Genomic DNA, 22024 nt, shown 5'->3' with positions numbered 1-22024 from the left:
GGCCGTGTAACAATCAACCACAGTTAAAACCCGAGCCCGAAACCAGAACGGGACAAGAAATACAACCATTGCTGAAAAAAGTATCTTCCTATGCAGTTTCTTTCAAAAGATACATAAAAAAATGTAAACCCACCCGGCGTCTACGAAACCGAAACTGAAAGTGCCAGTTTTCTGTGGAACAGAAAAAATGCCCTGGTTTGCAGTTATTTGCTGGTTATTTAAGAATCGTATCACGTAAAAAGTGTAGCAATGCCATAATAGCATTTTCAACATTTTATTTATCAATTAAAATAATAAACACCTCACCAGGTGCACGTGCAATCTTTTGCACGTGTTGTTTACGTTATGGAGGCTGCACGCACGCTAAAGGAGAACCGGATCGTGTGACGGATGTGTTTACTCTCTGTCGCTTACTTTTTCTTACTGGCAGCCACAGAATGGGGAAGTTTAGAGCGCAAAGACGCCCAAAATTAAAGTTTGTTGGCAATCAGTACAAGGCGACGAACCTGGAGACGTACAGCAAATACCTGTAATACTGAAAAGCAGGCTAGAAAAAAAAAGGAAGCCGAGGTGCAACACGAGCAAAATCAGACAAGGGCAAGACCCAAGACAAAACTGGCTACAAATATAGGGGATTTTAGCTCTCCTGATCATCTTATGTAAGCGCTATGCTTTGCAATCTTTTTGTTGATTTTCTCAGAACTCATCTTTTTACGATTTCTTCAAACGCAAACATTCATAACTTTTTCCCTAATAAAGATTTTTTTGTGAAACTTGGCACAATTCTTTCTCACGTTATTGGGTGTGCAATGAACCTCAGCAAGTAAAATCGTGCCCCAAGTTTTGATATGGAGGCCGTTTACACCAAGGCGCACCCATTAGAAGCACACATGTTTTTGGTTATTTCATCACTATGCTTCGATAATTGTTCTGATCTCAATAATTTTGGTTCATTGCACAGATCAAAGCCTCTCCTATATCACTGCCAAAAATTGTGTTTTTTTATCGAGTTAAATTAGAGTTATGACTGTTGGCGTGAGACCCACATTTAATCAAATTTTTCAAATAATAAAAATATTGAAAAAATAATGCAAACTTTAAAACGCTCACATGGGCCTAAAAAAGTGTGCTTTATGATGTAGACCAATAATTTGTATTGTTTATCCTTTTTCAAACTTTTTTCCCCAGCACTTGGCCTCATACCTTAAAGCGATAGCATTAAGGGCCCCACACCCACCGTGGTAGCTCAGAGGTTGCACTGCTGAGCACGAGGTCGCGGGATCGAATTTCGACCGCATTTCCATGCAAGCGAAATGCAGAAACGCCCATGTGCTTGCATTGTACTGCACGCTAAAGAACCCCACGTGGTCAATATTAATTCGGAGCGCTCCACAACGGCGTTCCACCTGATCAGAACTCGTTTTGGCCCGTAAAACCCTGAAATGAAGAAGGGCCCCGTGTCGCAGAAAGGCTGACGTCGGTCTCGGCGTGCGACGTCCGCGGCGAAGGAAATCATCCCGAACCATACCGACAACGCAGGCCCTCCGCGCGGCGCAGAGACGCTAGTGAACTAATTGCATTCTTCGAATTAAAATACGCCAGTAAAATTGTAAAGTACAACTTAACCACAACCTACATATATGATAGCGTCTGACTGTAATTTGAATATACGAGAAAAGATTTTCTGTTACGAGGAGAACTCAAAGAAAAGCCCCATTTCCAGCATTTCTACCATCCATACAGCGGCGCAGCCCGGTCAGTTCCTTGCAAAAACACCATCCAGATGGCGCTCGCCCCTTCAGCAGCGGAGCGCCGAGGCGAAGGTGCAGAAAAAAGAAAGCTGCCGTTGACGGAAAGCCTGACAAACAGTCAGGGATCTGAATGCTGTCGCGATCCACTCTAAAGGCGAAGCTTATGCGTCTTACAAATTTTTGTTCAACTTCCGTCTTATCTTTCGGGGTTGCCAGATGCGAGCTGATTGTGTGTATATTGCGGAACCTTCCGCAACCATTTTACGACTATTTTATTGTGTTAAGCATGCCGCAGGCAAAACAGCAAAGGCGGCAGGCGAACGTGCTGTGTACGCGGCGAAATGTTCCATAAGCAACCGCAACAACTAAACCTTAATAAAAGACGACGTCGCGGCAGGTGGCTTACTGAGTTTCACCACTCAGTCATTGTGCAAAGTGGTGAAGCGTACATGGTGTTAAGTTGAAAAGTGAGAGTCGCGGACAGCCTATCTTGCACGGGAACACACCCCGGCACGCGCTGGCAGCCCCAGCGCACCGACCTCACCTGAGAACCTTCGTCATCGTTTTATCATAATCTCAGGCGCCCTGCTGAGGCCTCCGCTCACCTGCATTATCTTTATATTCGCGTGATAAATGATGTCATTATATAACATATTTTATTGCGGTTAAGCTCGAATCAATCATTAAGGAACGCATACGATCGTGTAATAAAAAACAGATTTTGCACGTACCGCAGCTCTGTTCTTGCTCAGTGTCACCAGAAAGATTCCATTTTGATAGCCTACATTGTTCATTGGAACACTTGGAGTTGTTATTTGCCCAGTTTGACAAGAAAAAGCTGCGACTTTGTCTTCGTCTCCACCTCTCAGATACACCGCCGAGCAATTATTGGAAGCGAATCTCGAAGATCACGCTCTGCCGGATTTCAAACGACGGAAGTGCATGGCAGCCGTGTTTATACATTATTTAGGCATAATACTTACTACAATACTTGCCTGGTTTGTCAAGAAGAAAACTGTGAATTCGCCATTATCTGCACCTTGGATTGTTTCGTACCCTTGCTAGAATTTACGACAAGTATTACTGGCCGCGCCTGGCCACCGACGTTGCCAGTTACCTCAAGACATGCCGAGACTGTCAGCACCGCAAGAGAGTGCCAACAAGGCCAGCGCGATTGGTAGAACAAATCGAGCCTCGTAGCCGACCGCTCCCGCAGATCGGAATGACTTACTTGGAAGTTTTCCGACGTCAACATCGGGAGAAAAGTGGATAGTCGTGGCGACCGACTACGTTACATGTTTCGCTGAAACTAAAGCCCCGCCGAAATGTGTTCCAGCCGAGGCGGCAAAATTCTTCGTCGTGAACATCGTGCTGCTACACGGTGCCTCAGAAGCCCTCCTCACCGACAGGGGAGAGGCGTTTACAGCAGAGCTTACTCAAGCCATTCTGCAATACAGCCAGACAAGCCACTGGAGAACAGCCTACCACTCACAGATGAATAGCCTTACGGAGCGGCTGACAAGACCCTCACCGACATGTCACGAATGTACGTCGACCTCGAGCACAGGACGCGGAATGCCCTCCTTCCAAACGTAACCTCTGCTGACAACACGGCAGTATCAGAAACAGCGCAGATCACGCCGTTCAAGCTGCTTTATGGAACGAAACCGACGACGACTCTAGACGCCATGCTGCCGAGTGTCACCGACGAGAAAATATCGACGTCGCGCCTATCTCCAGTGCACCGAAGACGCCCGACAGTTTGCCCAGCTGCGCATCAAGAGCAAGCAGAGGACCGACAACCTGCACTACAATCTACGACGACGCTACGTCGAGTACAGCCCGGCGACCGTTTTTCGTTTCGACCCCAATACGCCGACGAGTACTTAGCGAGAAACTTTTGCGACGCTATTTAGTACCCTAAAAAATCATCCGACTTATTGGCGCACTAGACTATGAGGTCGTGCCACATGGCATTTAGGAATCGCAGCAGCCCCACTCACGGCCTGAAATAATCCATGTTGTGCGCCTTAAGCCCCTCCACCAGCGCTAACAAACCGAATAGGAATCCCCTGTTCTTTCTCTTCTTTTAGAGTCACTGGCGTTCCACCGCAACCCACAGGCGCACATCAGTGTTTATACACGATAGACCTTCAGTCCAGAGCCTCGCTGTAGTGATTCATTAGCATTCGCGCTAATCAAGTCTACCAAGTAGTACTACGCTGCTAAGGTGGAGGGAGAAAGAGACGGCAACGATAAGCGTTCGCAAGCTAAATTCGCAAAATGACGTTAGCAGCGTGCGCATACTTTACATCCAGGACGTGAATAGCGTCTGGCGCATGTACTGCAGAGATAGCATTATCATTTAGCATGCGCCATTCCGTGGCGTATGTTCGCGTTCCCAAAACGTAACCTCTCTAATTAAACTAATCATCTTTGCAGTATGTGGATTTTTTGGAGCAAACGAGCGGAGTAGACAGAGCAGGTCTGCATCCGCTCTCATGTCATCGTTGTCAAGCGGTCGTGTCGTTAATGTTGTCGACATGTCACTGTCGTCTCACCTTCTCGTCACTTCATAGTGGTTTCATTGTCAGCAAACATTGTTCACGTGGCCTTTAACATACGCCATGATCTCTATCACCATCACACCATTATTACCATGGCGCCATTGTCGATGTCAAGTTAACACAACAACTCCTTACACACGTCGACGATAATTTGTGCCGCCATCATGAAGCACAATTACTGAGGTCTCGCAAATATGTCTGTGTCCATTTGATTCCTGCGGTCCGCAGGAGCTAGTCATTTTTCTAGGTACATTTTCGATTATTTCTGCAATAACTTGGGAAGCATCAATCTGCCTTCTGTTGCCATGATTCTATGCCAACATCTTAACTTTACGCAACTGTATTTCAAGGCTCAAAGCATCTGGGAATAGTAGAAAGCGGCTGCTGTAGGCTTCTAAAGGGAAGAACAGAACCTGAGGAAACAAGATTAAATCTCATGTGTACGATAAGGGTGGGGTTCTTGGGCACATACATATGATAGGCAGAATATATTAGGACTTATCCAAGACGTTTAATGTTAGGTAATATTCTCTACGCTAAAGATAACGTGACCTTATAAGCTAGCCTTGCCCACATCAGATAAAGTTAATACTACTTGCTCATATATATGTATATATATATATATATATATATATATAGATATCGGGCCGTGTACAGTGTATATCTACGAAGGCAATAGTGAACTAATTATTGTGGGCGAATAATGAGTACGTTAATTACTTGATTAGTATTTGGTTCAACGGATTATCCACGTCTCGAAACTTTCGCCCGCATGTTTAAAACGTTAATGTGGGCTCTGCTTTGGGTTCCCGGCATTTCAATGAAGGTCTCCATAGGTCAAACTCAACGTTAAGTACTGATTCGTTGGGCTTTGTGGAGTGAAACGACTTGATCACTTTGTATTCACACTAATCGTTCCCACTTTTTCATTTAGCATAAAACATGGCGACAATATTATTTTTTTGCCAAGACTTGTTTGATCTTAATCATTAGATACCTGGGATTCCCTTATCGCAGTTCAAAGACTTCAAAGGTTCAATTCACTCCATAGCAGACGGAGCGCCCGTAATTACTCGATCCTCATTTCCATCAGCAATTGCTGAAATACTCCTCAGTGACAGAAATAAAAGCCATCATTTAAGCCAAGAAGCAAGAATGCTTGATGGGTTTGACGTTAAAACTTGATTCGAATGCGACTTTAAAAACAACTCGACATTTTACCGTCTTGCTAACGCATTCATGATTCTCGAGATCTGGAGGAAAGCTTGTGCTAAGTCCGCAAATCACTATACATTTAACTACTGTTATTTAACTTTAGTAACGATAACTACCCAGGAGAACCATACAAAAGCCGTGTCATAAAAGCGATAAATGTCAAATCAAAATTTTCACACTAGACGCTTCACATGCACTGACGTATGCTCGTATATAAATCGGTTTTTCTTCAGGGAATACACAGTTGAATACTTTCAGTGGGAAGGCTATGGCGCTGCAACAGTTTATTTTATGTTTTTTATTTGCCCTATCTAATGGAAATGTATACTCACTCGAAGCGCGCAATAGCCAACAAAAGGAAGGCCAGAAGGATTTCCCTATTGATAAGGTGAGGTAATGTGTGGGAATATTGACAACACCTGTGCATAAATCGCGCACTTTCGCTAGAACTGATAAAACGCATTTGTCGCGGCAGTAAGAATATTCCCCGTGGTATTAGCCAGACCGGAATGTCAAATCGTGAAGTTAAAGGTAAGTATTATTTCATATTAGAAAAATGGTAAACTCTTAGTGCGACATGAGCCGGCAATTTCGCAAGGTACCAAGGTTGAAATGTTTGTTACATACATTATATGCCACAGGATTAAAAGAACCCTCAAGTAAGTTGTTCATGTTATATATTTCATTTTTATTAGTTTTTTTACGCACCAACGCAAGCACGGTGTATGTACTTCAGTTCTGCGAAAGTGTTTCGATAATATGCGCAATAACATCCGAAAGCAAGGATTTTACGTTTTTGCTTCTTCGATTTGTCAATACGAGCTGAAAACTTCCAGTGCCCGGCATTATCGCTCAGCGGTCACTGCATGAGCTGCTGAGATTCAGTTTCCCTGATCTGATATTAGCTGTGGCGCATCCTTGACGAAGTCCACTTATTGTAGCAACGTATACAAACTGAAAAAGCCCCGAAAGCGTAGGGAACCTGTGACAATCGGCACTATTCAGTAGTTCAAAGATAAATATTTCTCAGTTAGAGCATATTCACATTGACGAGCCAGAATGAAAATCCTAAAACTGTAATTGATGCTATATGTATAATAACAAAAAATAAGAGATCTCTAGTGAAGTGTCGGCTCGGGTGTTATTTTCGACGACTGAAATGAGAACCTTACAATCGCAGGGACGCTTTTTGTAGACAACACAGATTAAAGAAAAAGTGGATGAGGGTAGCGAACATTTAAAGCCTTGAAAGCGTTTGATGACGTGGCCAATATATATTGAAGACCGTAGCAATTTATTGCACCCCCATTTTTTAAAGTCTTGAACATATAAACCAATTCCTTATATTCATGTTCAAAAGGAACGTCCAAATCCAGGCAATATCGAAACCGAGCTGCCCCTCTGCTATGCCAGACATAAATACCAAGTAACGAAGTGTGAGACAAAGTTTGAATGATGGTATGTCGAGGCTAGTTGTGACACGGCATGTCACGGCAGATGTTTGCCAGGCCAAACGTGGCGTGTCCGTATCTGCTGCGACTACAAGCGACGTTCAGTCTCAAACTTTGTTGCACTTTTCGTCACGGGGAGTTTCATCTGGTCTGGCGGCGCGACAGTCTTTTCTGTTTTCCTCGTTTGCTCCCTGTTGATATAGCCGGCATTTAGCGCTGAAACATGACAATATATAATTAGAACACTTATGAGACCGGCTTATTAAATTTATACCAATGGAAATTAGTGTAGATCATAAAGCGATGACCTGATCTGACACTGGATAACAACTGTCTCAATGTATATGTAATGTATATTTTGTGGTGTTGCTTCGTAAATAGAACACTAAAAACACGCATACTAACTTGTGTCCGCGTGGCTACCTTCAAATTTCTGCTCTACGAGAATTAATTTGAGCCCAGTGATATAATAAAAAAGTACATTTTTTTTTTACCTTTGGATACGGCATGCTGACATCTGTGCCCTTTTAAAACTACAAACCGCTTGGCCAAAATTGAAATTACAGGCCCGGACGCACATCTAAATACTGCTTGATTTGTAAAAGCAGTCCTGACATACTGAAAGGTTAGCTTCTCTTTGGCACTTAAAGTCACATTGCAAAAGAAACAAAGAAACAAGCGAGGAACATACCAGGAAGGTGCCAGCGATTAAGGTGCTTCCCCTGTGGCAGAAAGATGCATCCAATGGCTTCGCTTTATGCACGCAATCCTGGGCAGGTTGTCTACATTATGCTGTGAACGTGTTTTGCATCCTTGGGGGTAATCTTCATGAGTGAGTCTCTGACGCACCTTTTACGGTATATGGCAAGCAGTGTTTCTTCTTTATGGACCACACTAATCCCAACCTTTCTTGAGCGTGGCCACTGCATCACTAACGATTGTTAGGTTATCATAAATCGAGAAGTTCCTTTAATGATGTCCTTTGGCGTTTGTTTTATAAGATACACATCAACCGTTGAGACAACAGATACACATCAATCGTATTTTATGAGATACACATCAACCGCTGACGCTCTTGATCTTGAAAATACAATTCGAATATGTATTTTTGATCTATTTCCAGTGCCACACCACTGTAATAAATAGTGATTGTACTTGTAGACAAGTTTTCTTTGGTCTGTAGTGTTAGAATGGCCAACACGGATATATATGCATCTCACGTCGGCCAGTGTTAGACGTTTGAGGTAGAGCTTCGCGATGATTAGCCGCATTGCAACATTTAGAAATTATTAACAATATCTTATACTTCTTGCGCACCGTGTGTTCCTTCCCAATAAATGCGTCAAGTAGCAGCTACTCCTATGGATGACGCTGCCATGCTACAAGACCTTACGCCACAACTGCCCGCTACTCCGTTTTCATGCTGTCAAGATTTTTCTTTTGTAGCATCAAGTGAGCATCACAAGATAAACCATTACTTTCACCTTATCTATTGATAACTACGAAATGCAGGCAAATACTGGGGAAGAAGCTTTAATAAAATTTCTTTGTAGTGGTTTGACAGTGTGTTTACTATTTCTTTTACTATCAATATCTAAAAAAAGCCTGACAAACTTGACGTTCTTTAAATCCGTATTAATTTTCTGCAGATGCGGACATCTATTTTAAATTAAAGTCGCAACCTATTTACTAGCATAAATAATTTGATTAATGAACTTCAGAACTGGAAACTGTGAGGTACATGTTTATGAAGGGAATTTGGAAATAATCGTATTTATTGGCAAGTTCCACATTTCGAGATTTCCAACTGATCCGATAGATGTATTCAGCGGCGGTAAAATTACTCGTTCTATTCTTCATGTAACAACGCGGAACAGAAAATCCTGGCTCACGGTCAAACTGAAGCCAAAGCTTCAACTCTCTGTGTGAAGTGAAGCTGAGATTTCAACTTGTTGAGTAAGAAAAGCGCTAAACCAGTTTCATTTTATGCCAGCATTCATAGTCACAGATGGGTTTGACCACCATCATCTAGCTGACTGGCGAAAGTGCAAAGGCAAGTCCTTTCACCGCAATGCTCATACGCCAACAACATGGTTAGACCGCAAGCCATAGTTCCGCGGTTTTTCGTGCGTAATGAGCTTAACTGCACGAACAATTTGGAGGCAGTTATTTCATTCTACAGGGTTGAGCTTGGAAGCCGAAGACATAACTGCACTCTTACAAGACTTTAATCTCGCAATATACGCGTCTGCCGTAGTATTGATAATGAAGATGCTATTATGCTTACTTCGTTGAATAGGTGAAATAAATATTTTCGTCACCCTTGCATGATACGTCTGCCTGTGTAGGTAATTCCTCTGCAGTGACGCAATTTGAGTACACCTTTCCGGCTTTTCCTAGAGCGCACGAACCATGAAAATACACTGTGAAGTGGAGTTTTTTGACCATCTTGAAACAAAAGTATTTTTATCAATAGTACGGTTCGAAAACAACCTGCGATTATTATTATAGACACCTTCATCAATCAATTGACTTGTGGCTTTGTGTTTAGGCAGTCAAGGTTTCTTTAACACTCATGGCTTTTCTATCCGTTTAATTAGGGCGCATATAACTACCGAAATAAAATGTTTATGTTCTATCTAAATGCAGAAAGCAACCAGAATAAGCATAATAAAAATCTATCACGGACGCTACTTTAGAAATAGGGGGGAAACACCTAGCAGAAAACTGTAAATGGACTTCACTATCTATAAGCCACATGTACCTTCCTTCAGAACTTGCACAGACGGCTCTCGTCATATGTGAAAATTAGTGTAAATTTCATTTGCTTTACATCAGTTTTGTCACACAACTGCAGTTCAAGATCTTGGATTGGTCAATCTCTTCCTAACGTGCTTTCAAAAGAAGGCAAATCACATAGCAAACTTCTGATTCCTTGTCCTGAGTTGCTGCTCTAAACGAACAAATGACTCTGGCTAGCTAGCTCCTGAATATGGGCCACAATAGTGGAGACACAAGACTTATTTATTATATACAGCTTGTCCCAGCTATCACGCACCAAACATTTTTTATTGCGTTACCAATTACAAGGAAACTCCAGGCGCTTTTCTGCCGCCGGCCTCGGCGTCGCCATGATGTTCCATTATATTCCAAGGGCGATAATATCATCGCCGCGTGCCGTATGCTGTATGAGCGAATTAAAGCCTGCGAGGTTGAGCCGACGACGGTGGCTCAATCGCGCGTGCTCAGGGGAAGAATACAAGGAGGAATCGCGCCGTCATTTCTCAAGGCTAAGGCACCAGTGGGAGGGGAGGGGGAATGTGGGTGCATGATCCTAAAGTCCCTATATAAGAAACGTACCGCCATCTACTCTTTCCTCCGCCGCCTCCTCTCCTAAAGCGCTTGCTTTTTTCTTTACTTTTTGCTTGCGAAAGCCAAGTCGACGGTGGCGCACCTAGAAAGTCCACGTTGAAACTTTCAGGCCAGGCGCGCGCCGCCGCCGCCGCCGGCGACTGCGGCTGCGCAGAGGACTTTCAACATGGCTCTGAGACGGAAAAAAAGAAAATATAAAGAAGTGAAAAGCGCGCGCTATCATCGTCCAATCGGAGATACAGGAGAGAGAGAAGCGGCGTTTATCAAAGGATGGCGGTACTTTTCTTATATAGGGACTTTAGCATGATCCGGCTGCTGCTGCGTATGGCGCACCCTCGCGGGCCCTATCTTCAAGGCAATCTGCGATTGGGACAGATTGCGCCGAGTGCTGATAGCTTCGTGTGCACTGCGTTTTCGCCACTTAGTTCGCGTTCAAGCTAGCGGCAGCACGATGGTCAATTCGTTCGCTGATGCCGCCACGCTTTCTCACTCCAGCATTTCGACAGCGAGTGTGCACGGTCATCGAGTGAGATGTGTTCAGGTTTGCTTCTGAGTATGTGACGCCATGCTTGTTAATTTATTAGTAAGCGAATGTTTACACGTTTACACGGCTGATGAAAACGCTATCATAGAAAACTAGTACGTGTATCGTGTATCGAAGGGATATTCTACGATGGATCATGTCCATGTCATATATCAGGTAATAGAGAAATCTGCGGAGTACGATCAACCTCTCTTTCTGGCTTTCATAGATTATGAAAAAGCATTTCATTCATTAGGGATACCATCAGCCATAAAGGCATTGCGTAATCAAGGAGTACAGGAGGCATACGTGAATATCTCGGCAAATATCTACAAGGATTGCACAGCAACATTGGTTCTCCACAAGAAAAGTGGAAAGATGAATAACAACAAAGCGGCCAGGCAAGGAGAGACAATCTCTCCAATGCTATTCACTGCATGCTTAGAAGTATTCAAGCTCTTAGACTAGGAAGGCTTAGGAGTGAGGATCAACGGGGAATATCTCAGCAACCTTTGGTTTGCAGATGACATTGTCTTATTCAGCAATAACGGGGACGAATTACAGCAAATGATTGAGGACTTTAACCGAGAAAGTGTAAGAGTGGGGTTGAAGATTAATATGCAGAAGACAAACATAATGTTTAATAGCCAGGCAAGGGAACAAAAATTCAGGAGCGCCAGTCCGCCGCTAGCGCCTGTAAAGGAGTACGTTTATCTAGGTCAATTACTCACAGGGGACCCTGATCATGAGAAAGAAATTTACAGAAGAATAAAATTGAGTTGGAGTGCATACGGCAGGAATTGCCAAATCCTGACGGGGAGCTTACCACTGTCGTTGAAAAGAACACTGTACAATCATTGCATTCTACCGGTGGTAACGTATGGTGCAGAAACTTGGAGGTTAACAAACAAGCTCGAGAACAAGTTAAGGAACGCACAAAGAGCGATGGAACAAAAAATGTTAGGCCTAACGTCAAGAGACAGGATGATAGTGGTGTGGATCAGAGAACAAACGGGGATAGCCTATATTCTAGTTGACATTAGGCGGAACAAATGGAGCTGGGCAGGCCATGTAATGCGTAGGATGGATAACCGGTGGACCATTAGAGTTACAGAATGGATACCAAGAGAAGGCAAGTGCAGTCGAGGACGGCGAAAACTACGTGGGATGATGAAGTTAGGAAATTTGCAGGCGCAAGTTGGAATCAGCTAGCGCAAGACAGGGGTAATTGGAGATCACAGGCAGATGCCTTCGTCTTGCAGTGGACATGGTTGTCATGAACTGGTTAACCTCCCTGCCTTTCCTTCTCCACTCTTTCCTTCCTTCCTTCCTTGCAGTGGACATAAATAGCCTGATGATGGTGATGATGACGTGTATCATCCAATCACGAAGGCACTTATATCACACAACCACGATGGCCGCGCTACGGCAGCCGCGCTGAGTACATGGTTTGCCATAGGAGCTGGCTTCTGTCACCAGGGTCACTTCACTGTTAAAACAATAGTCCATGCTTGAACTTTACTTTATTCACCTGGCATTTCTGGCATGACTGCACATATCTTTTCATGTCTTCTTTCATGCGCGGCCATGTGAATACCACAGAGTTGCTGCAGTTCTCCACAAAGGAAGTCACCCACATATTGGTTCTTGTCGTCGGCTGCGCCAAATTATGTAACAAGCCTGCACATAATACAGACAGAGTACTCTTCACGTCGCGATTACTCACTTCTCCCCTGCCCCCTGATCCCTTTACTACAAATGTCTTTTTTCTTCTTCAACTGCTTGAGCACGCTTCATTCGAGTTCTTCCAGAAAGCTATCCTGCACGTTTTCTTGCACCCGTGAAAAATACGCTTGTAGTGGTCACGTGATCCCGCTTGGTTTTATGGATATATGAGAGGGACCATTGTATAAGAAGTACCGATGAAAATTAGAGGGGGGGGGGAAGTACCGATGAAAATGGGGGGGGGGAGGAAACACCGCTTATACAACGAGGAAAACGGTAGTAACCTATCATTAATAAATAACACACTTTTTAATTCGCATATTTAGCGAACACATGTGAGAATTGCATTTAACAGAGACTTACGAAAAAAATCAACTGTTTTGTGATACGGTATATTTTGTACAACTCTTTTTTACCGTGTGTTAAAGAAAGCGAGTTATATGTTTAGAAATATACCACGTGACGACGCGCCCGCACCCAGTGACAGCAGCACTTTTCAACGAGCTCACTGGGAAGTAAAGTTCTTGCCATTCGTGCATCACCTTGCATAAACGTCGCATTTGGGCTGGTTGTCAAGCGCGCGACGCGTGCCGATGACGAAATATGACAAAATTTTAAGCCGCTTAAGCTTCGCCTTTAAGAGTGGAATATGATAGCACTTAAATATCGCTGACTGCTTCTCATGGGTCCAGGCAAGTGCAGCTTAAGTAACCGTAATGTTTACTGGGAAACACTGGCGGCGAACGCTGTGCTTTCTGGTAGAAATGCAGCCTCTAGCGTGGGGCGATCGCGGAGGTAGTGCACAGCCGCGCCAAGAAAATTACATCATTTTTGGTTTCTCTTATTGTTTCGCACTTTTATATTGCAGTCTGAGAATATTTAACATCAAGGGCATGGCTGTCGGTGATTAGTTTCGTGACATTTTTCTGTGTGCTGTCAAACTTTCAAAATTCCAACGAATTACTTTGTCAAGAATGTAAGACAAGATTTGAGCAACTTTAGTGATAGAGAGGTGTGGCAATAGAAAGCGCATACACCGGATGTCATATAGCAAGGCGTAGCATATGCATATACCTAAATGTATACGGAAGTTTTCGCTAACGAAAACTCCGCTGACGCTGGTGCCGACACCAGATTTTCTGCGACACGGGGCCCTTAGCGCTGTCGCGTTAGAAGTATCACACGCGGAAAAGTGTCCACGCAAAAGCGATAACAAGAGTGCAGGGGATGGCAAGTTCACTACAGGGATTTATTTTTACATTTCGCTGCAAATTCAAACAACAATAAGAGGTACTATGATAAAGCAGTAGGTGAGACGTTCATATTTGAGGAAGTGCGCGGTAATGAAACTAAAAACAATAAGTTGATAACTTCCATGACGTATTTGTTGTTGTTTTTTTTGTTTATTCCCGGCGCGCACCACAGGCTTAAGAACGCTTGAGGGGATGCGCAACAGACAAGATGTTCACTGTGCCACTGAGCGCGCTAAAGAACGTTACCGTCGCTGCGCGCGGGTGTGTAGTCACAAGGTACATTTTTATATTTCGTGGCGATTCTATAACACGTGGGAAAAAAACACAGACGCATAAAATATAGCACATCGCAAACGATTGAAATGGGTGTTTTTGAGGTCACTCAAACACATAATGTTGACTTTGCTGTAAATATGATGATGAAAGTCTATTTAAATATATATATATATATATATATATATATATATATATATATATATACATCACAAAAATAAAGAATTAGGAAGACCACAAGAAATACAAGACGGTTCTTGAGGGTGCTGCTAACGACGTGAAATTGGCTTCGTCCGCATACAACGCTGCCGTTTTTTAAGCTTTATTTGTTTTTAAGCTTTATTTATTTTTATTCTCTATTGCGTTGCAACTGCGGACATCATTTATATCGATATTTTTATTGGCAAGCAGACCGAACACATTCTTTAATACAACACAATAAAATTATTGACTGCTGACAAGCTTCTTGAAGACTCAGGGCGTCGGCATCACATCATTACAAACAATCTAATGAAGTTAAACTGCAGAAAGCGCCTCTAAAGTGAACTTCAAAGCTTCAATCTTCCGTATATTCATCATAGAGATCGATATTGAAGGTATGCACATTTCATTTACTTTTCGTTTGATTTAGTGAATTTTATGTGTACAGCATGCTCTACATTCACAAAGCGCATCATGAGTCAATCTTTTGAATGTGGAGCTGTGCACTGCATTCTCTGTCACGATATAAATTGTAAGTTCAATGAACATTCTAATTTACCTCATTTCAATTTCAGTTTATGAACACAAGCAAACCATTATGGGTCTACAACACCACCAAAAGCAACAGTGATATTTGTAGAGTCGACGTCAACCAACACATGAATGCAACACATACATCCTTCAAGAGATATAGTGGTTCGAACAGCGAAAGGTATGCATTTCAAGTCACTTAACCGAATATCTCTTTAATGTACAACCATCTCCAATATTAGAGGGGAAAATGACCTTGTTGGAAAGTTTAGCTATTACTACGAGACTGAAAACAATCATACCTATGATAAAATGGATGTTTTCGACGGTAAGTACCCTAGAGCCCGTAGCAGTAAGCAAATATAAACTCTCGTTGTTCAAGAAGCTTGCAAACTAATTTGTTTTATCGTATTTCATACGAGACATGTTATCCGATAGATGTAATAAAAAGCGTTCAGAATCAGAATGTCTCATTCAAATTCAAAAGGGTTATAAAGGGGCCGTTGGTCGCCTTTCATACTTTCTTCCGTTCCTATGTGCGACAAATATTTTCGCACATAGCGAACGTGTTTCTATATGTTTCGTAAGAAGAAAGTATGCCGCCGCCAGTCCCGAGAATGCCCTAACAAAATTTTGAAATTCGAAATATTAACAATGAACGGAAACGCTTTGGGCATAACTTGCTTGCAGCGCGACCCACCAAGCTATATATGTACGGATGGTGGCGAAGGTGTCATAGAAACTCGTACGTTCTGCAATTGTGGCTTGTGGAAGCACAGCAACGTCATTACATTTAACAGGGCCTACTTCTCGGCGGAAAAAGAAAATCAATATTTGCCATTCGAGGCGCGTTGTGCCCAGTACTCTGTACTGTGCCAGCACACATCACATTGCTTTGACATCGCATATACTGAGCACACAATACAAATCAATCGTAGTAAGTGAGAACATTCGCCCCAACATCGCGTCACCATCTAGCGTGAATAATACCATGTGTATTTTTAGACCACTTTCTATAACCGCACACATTACACTGGTGAGCCTTCAGAGTTTTGCATGAATTCAGAGCAATGGGTTCACCAAAATTTTCGAAATGTTCCGTACGTCATTAATACCAACAAACATCTGTTATTTCCGTGTTAGGATAAAATATATTACATTGAAATGATTCATAGAAACCACACTTTATTCTTCACTAACACAGCACGCGAGCCACCTCTAGTTTTTCTCTGGTACTGCATACATAGCTAAAACATAATATTTCGTGAAAAGGCCGTTCAAAAATAAAGTTATGAACAAATATAAGCTTTGTACTAGATATATTACCATTAAGTTTATGCCTACAATCTCGTCATATCTCAGCACGCACAGCCACGAGCAAACTTTGAAAACCTGCACAGTTTCGTATGCATAGGTATTCGTGGATGGAAGCAAGCAACCTCTGAATACACATTTTTCTATTCTAATGGAATAGGTTGTATTTCTTCATATGCTTCCATCACAGACATTTTGGAAGCATAATTTACAACAATTAGTGTTTTGCCCCGCGAGGCGTAATAGCGCTTCAATCGCACGACCATAGTTGATGTCGCTGCTGATTGGCTTGGAATCGGAATCCAGCCTCACCTTCGTGACATTGAGTGAAGGCTATTGAGGGAGTGAGTAGCTAAATAACTTTATTGTAGGTCCCGCGAAGAAGCAAACTCGTGGCGCACCCGGCCAGTCCCACGTCGGGACTGGCAGGTCTAGCCCACCGGCCAAGTCGTGGGCACTGACGGACAGCCAGGATTTCCTTGTCGAGAGCGGGGATAGGCAGAAGCGAGTCCCACTCCTCGTTGCTGAAATTGGGCTATCCTCGACCTGCACTTCCCAGAGCATGTGTGCTTTGACCTTGGAACAACTCCGCAATCGATAAAGGCCGGGCCTTGGCTGACCCACCTTACTGATGAAATTTGTTGCGGGTTCAGCTTGACACTATATACATGCATATATAGGGTCAATTTATATCCAGCGCAGTGTAAATGAGGCAGCTGGTATTCCCAACAACATCATGACACATTTTGCACCGAACAGTTAAAACTTACAATTTAATAGCTGCGCCAACAGGGCAGACTCAACCCGCTCTTGAATGGCCATCTCGGAAATTCTGCCCCCAAGAGTGTTGTAGTTGGTGGCTTCATGCTGGTGGTGCAAAGGAAACGACAAATAAAGAAAAGGATGATTGATGATTAGGGGGAAATCATGAAGCATGAATGACATCACTGGATCGGCAGGTGCCGTATGATGACGGCGGCATGACCACAATGGAATGACGTTTCTGAAATGATGACAAACGACGGTATGACAACGGTGTGATGACGACGGTATGATGATGATGTGATTACAAAGCTGTAAAGACAGCGATGGGAAACCACGATAGCATCACGACTACGATCACATACTTATTGGCCCAAGAATCGTGTACTAATACACTTTCTAGTACAGTTTATTTCCTACCTAACACACTTTAGCCCAAGCGAATAGAGAACTTGCGTCGCTAGATCGGCGTATGAGGCCAGATAGTTAGAAAGGCTCAAAATGCGTGAAGTAGCCAAATAATGTTAATCGCAATAGCGTATTTCGACAGAACCCATCTCCCGATGAATGTCATGTTAATGCGATTATCAGTAAAGCACTGGAGTGAAGCACCGCATCCCCTCCTGCGAAACGTGGCAAGCATGAGGCATGTACTGTCACCAGGCTCCTGTCTCGCGTTGTCCTCAATACATGCTAGGCCATGTAGCCGCGCCACCTGCGAAGTTCGCTATTGGCCTCCAACATAGAGTTTCTCAATATAACACCTAGAGGGTAATCTGGCGCCACCCTCTATACGATTTTCTTAAAGGGCGATGTGCCGTCATGGGAATGACGGGGTATGTGTCGGCGAGGCTTGTGTTGGCTGGTGTTGTACGAGGCTTCGTCTAAAACGTGGATATGGCTACACAAATAACGCATTCTTAAAATAAAATCTACATAAAAGGCTTTCATTCATTCGTTTAACATCTCTCAGTACAGTTTACTCACCTACAATACAACATCAAGCGAAGAAAAACAAGAACAGACGACAAGTTGTTCCAAAGCGAGCGAGAATCTTGTCGTGTGCCCTCCAACTTTGGCGGCGAGCTGATACTTTTTACGTTTCATATAATTGTACATCCAATAGTAAGTCCTCAAAATTAAACAAAACAAGTTTTTGTGTAATAATAAAACTAAAAGAGCTTTTTGCGTGCTGTTTTAGCACGAAATGAATCATTGTGGCAGACGGAACGGTGCTAGCCAGGCGCGTCTTCAAGGCTTTCTGGTTCTCCGACAACGATGCCAATCCGAAGTCACAATATACCGGCATTCCCATGGACACCACAGCGCAGCAGCGCCAGTCTTCCCTCTAGGTAATATAGTGAGAAACTCTATGGCCTCCAAGATGCATGATTCACCGGTGCGTGCGCACGCTGAGAACGTGTTATTTGTAATACGTACGGCAGTGGGGATTCTGCAGCCAGGATGATAATGATTAATCAGCGTTCCTTTTAAAAGTGGCGGGAATTATTTTACCATAGCCTGCTTCAGCTAATCAGCTATGCGAAAAATGATTTTTAATTTAGCGTTTTGCCTACATCTTTATTTCATTCTCTTCCTTACAACTTCTACATCTAGTGTGTACCGTTACTTGTTCCTGTAACTGTTCCGGTCATATAGATCTCTTTCTAGTTTTTTTTTCAATAATACTCTAAACATAAATTGCTTATCTCGACTCATGAACGCTTATTGCTTCCCTCCATTTTAAATTGCAGCGCTTTTGGAAGTTGCGTGTTACCTATGAGTCTCACTTGCGATAAAAACTTTGTATTCTATTAAGACGCACCGTGTTGTCTCCTGATTTTTGCTACATCAGACAGATGCTTATCCTGAGGCATCATCTGTCTGGAATTGTGCCTCTCTGAAATGACGAAAACGATGCTCTAAATTTCTATGATGTTAAGCGGAATTGCCACCAATGTCACACAAGTTCCTCAAGGACAGCAACCCAACGCTTAATAGGCTGCACCACAAATGCTCTGGGTATGTGCTGGGCTGTGTCACTGCATTGATTCAATGCTAATGCATCACCGTCTACAGTCATCTTGAGATATTTTCTGTCTATTTATTCAGTAATCTGTGTTCTTCTGAGCTAATTTCCTAGATATGGTAATTATTATACGGCATTGTAATTTTGCAGAGTGCTGGGCCCCCTAACCTATATGCTTTTTCGAGTACGTGTCTTTTACGTGTCTGTCAATAAATGCGATAACAGTTCCTTACATAATTAATCATAAAATGTCTATTGCTCTACAAATGTATATTGAAGAGCGTGGTGACGCTTAGAATTACTGCGTATATTTGACAAGTAACTGTATTTTCTTCATGAGGGACCACTAAAATCACTGAAGAGGTAATGGAATATTTAAGTAATGACAGCAAGTGCGCCGTTGTTTCGGTTATGTCTCAATCCGGTATGGCTTTTTTATCTGCTTGTTGTGATTTTAGGAACAATTAAATATAACAGTGATAGCCACTAGAACAAGTATGTTTAATGCTACGTTACTGTTCCATTCTCTAAGATTAAAACAAGCTAATGAGAATATAGTTTCTCAAAAATGCCTCGTTTTTTGTTTATGGTCAATAATACCACTTTTCATAATATGGAGAAGCGCCTGTGCTGTCAGCATCAGTCCAGTGACCTTTATTCTCAAAACTATGTCGTTAATTGCAGAAACAAGTCTTGCCTTGCAAATGTTTCTGCTCCTGCGTCATCGCGATGACTCAGTGACTGTGTTGCAGCAGTGTTGAGTACACGGTTATGGGTTTGATACTTGATCGCACTGACCGCATTCTGGAAGGAGTGGAATAGACAAACGCACTTGTACCCTGCTGCATGGCGTGCTTGTTATTGAACCTAAGTTTATAGAAATATTTCGTTCACTTTTCTCTATACATCACTAAATAACCCAATTTTCATGGACATGCGGGATGCTAAACACCATAACCTGAACTATGTCTGGCACACCTTCCTGCTAACACTGACACCAGAGGCGGACTTTAGGCGGGGAAAATTTTATAATGAAATAGTTCAAACGAACGACACACGAAGACGAAGGACGTATCAAGACAACTGCGGCGCCTTCAATTGACTCCATGGAGTATACTGAGGATTCAATGTACATTTAAATACGGCGTGAAATACACTTGCAAAATTAACAAAATCTTTAGAACCAATACAAAAAAGAACACCGCGTGTCTGGTCTCTTTCTTGTTTGGCCTTCTCGGCTTGTTTCGTTAGGAGAGTCGTGTCTCAACGCTCGCACGATTGTTCCTGCGCTTCTGCTTTATCGATGTGCCTCCTCGCCACTATTTCATAACCTCTGCTTGCTACAGTTATACTTACTTTAAAGGTACATTTCTTGCTAAATACTTTCTAATTACGTTGAGGTTTTCTTTGGCATTCATTATATCAATATTCAGCGCACTCGAGGCGATGAATATTGCGCGCCGCAGGGGACGGATGGCATAATGGTTATAGCGGTTATAGAGTTATAATAATTATAAACGTAGTTCTAACTACCTTTTTCCAGGATAAAAATACGCTCTAGGCGTAACAAAAATAAATCTGCAACGGCGAATTACAATTCTCCTGCTCCTAACTAATGCATACGAAAGCAACTGTTAAAATTTTATTTAGGAACTTCATTGTGTTGTAACACTGAACCTATTTATTTCAGGAATATTAGAAGTATGGTGGGACGTTCGAGTCGAAGATCATCTAGTGAGGCCATCAGTTAACGTCACTAACTACGAGAAGTGTTTCCAAAAGTTTGAAGTGATTTTAAACGTGACAAGAAAGAAGTGGACATCACCTTACCGGAAAGACTATCAGATTGTCCAATCCGAGTTTGATGTCTTGCATTGAGTGATCTTGCACAGAAGTGTAGACAATAAAAGCATGAAAGCAGCAACAATTTTTAACGTTTTGTTGATTTCGCACAACAGAGTAGTGCCTTCCTTTTTATAGCACGAGTTAATATATCAACTCCTATGCCATGACATTTTTTAGGTGCCCGCATGGGCATCCAGAGCAGCGCCAAAAGGCAGGGGCCATACGGTGTCGGTTATAAAGAATCTGTCACCATTTCCTGACATTAATTGTGGTCGATGGGGTTCTGAGCCAGACAGATGTAGAATCCATCATTTATTATAGGTCATATAAGCTTGTTGGCATTGCACCTTTCGGAATCAATAATGGAAAGCTATCAGTCAACTTATCTTAGAAGATTGATAGGATTAACTCAATAAATCACAAAGACAGACACAATTATAAACTTTAAAATCTACACCTTTCTACTTGTTCATTCGCGCACCACAAATATTTTTGATAGTCAATACGCTTTCCTGAGGAAATATAAGGATGTTAGATATCTTTAAAAGCGGAATTCTGATGACCCCTAACACTCATGGTGTCTACTAAGTAGTACTTTATTACATCTTCAGCGATTGTTATATGCTACAAAATTATGTCTATTTGTCCACAGAGCACTGTGCTGATAGGTTCCCCGAGTGCGAGTTGTTAAACTGAGGCCGCGCCTCGGTTAATCAACTATTATTTTTTTCCCAAAACAAACTTAATATTCATTACAAGAAAAAGTAAACAAGAGAATACTAAACAGGACACAGAAAGTTAAGTACCGAAAAAAACAAGCGTAGCTTGCACTGGAGGCGCAATGCTAAAACAACAGCGGATTAGATGGGCACCCAGCTAGTCGTGGCTTTTGGGCTAGGCTAAGCTCTACCAAGTCATCCACAGCATTTTCCGGAATCTGTTCATTATTTATTGATTATCGATTAGCTATTGATTGGCTATCGATTGGCTATCGCAAGATATTGGCCACATATTTGGGCTAGGCTAAGCACTACCAAGTGATCCTCAGCATTTTCCGCAATTTATTAATTATTGATCGATTATACATTAGCTATTGATTGGCTATCTATTGGCTATCGATGACTGACTAAGCTTAAGCAGTCCCAACCATGCTTACCTAGACTTATCCAGGCTTAGCTTTGCTAGTTCACATGGGTATGTTCCATTGCACTT

At 42.6% G+C, this 22024-nt stretch overlaps 1 protein-coding gene across 1 annotated transcript; it reads left to right on the top strand.

The window, feature by feature from the left end:
- Positions 1-5792: 5792 nt before the first annotated feature.
- Positions 5793-20895, top strand: LOC119459594 (uncharacterized). Its single transcript, XM_049670890.1, has 5 exons — positions 5793-5921; positions 14907-15043; positions 15105-15190; positions 19308-19391; positions 20658-20895. Exons 1-5 carry the CDS (start codon positions 5802-5804, stop codon positions 20843-20845), a joined length of 615 nt encoding a protein of 204 aa, XP_049526847.1. The 5' UTR covers positions 5793-5801; the 3' UTR covers positions 20846-20895.
- Positions 20896-22024: the final 1129 nt, after the last annotated feature.

This window comes from Dermacentor silvarum, chromosome 7, assembly GCF_013339745.2.
Source record: "Dermacentor silvarum isolate Dsil-2018 chromosome 7, BIME_Dsil_1.4, whole genome shotgun sequence".
Taxonomy (NCBI): domain Eukaryota; kingdom Metazoa; phylum Arthropoda; class Arachnida; order Ixodida; family Ixodidae; genus Dermacentor; species Dermacentor silvarum.
This window is presented reverse-complemented; position numbering and strand designations above follow the sequence as displayed.

What these genes read in the sequence shown, in the direction of transcription:
- LOC119459594 (XM_049670890.1), top strand. Translation starts at nt 5,802, where the DNA reads ATGGCGCTGCAACAGTTTATTTTATGTTTTTTATTTGCCCTATCTAAT. An exon ending in AGGATTTCCCTATTGATAAG is followed by an intron (nt 5,922 to 14,906) that starts GTGAGGTAATGT and finishes TTTCAATTTCAG; the next exon opens with TTTATGAACACAAGCAAACC. An exon ending in TTCGGTTATGTCTCAATCCG is followed by an intron (nt 19,392 to 20,657) that starts GTATGGCTTTTT and finishes TATTTATTTCAG; the next exon opens with GAATATTAGAAGTATGGTGG.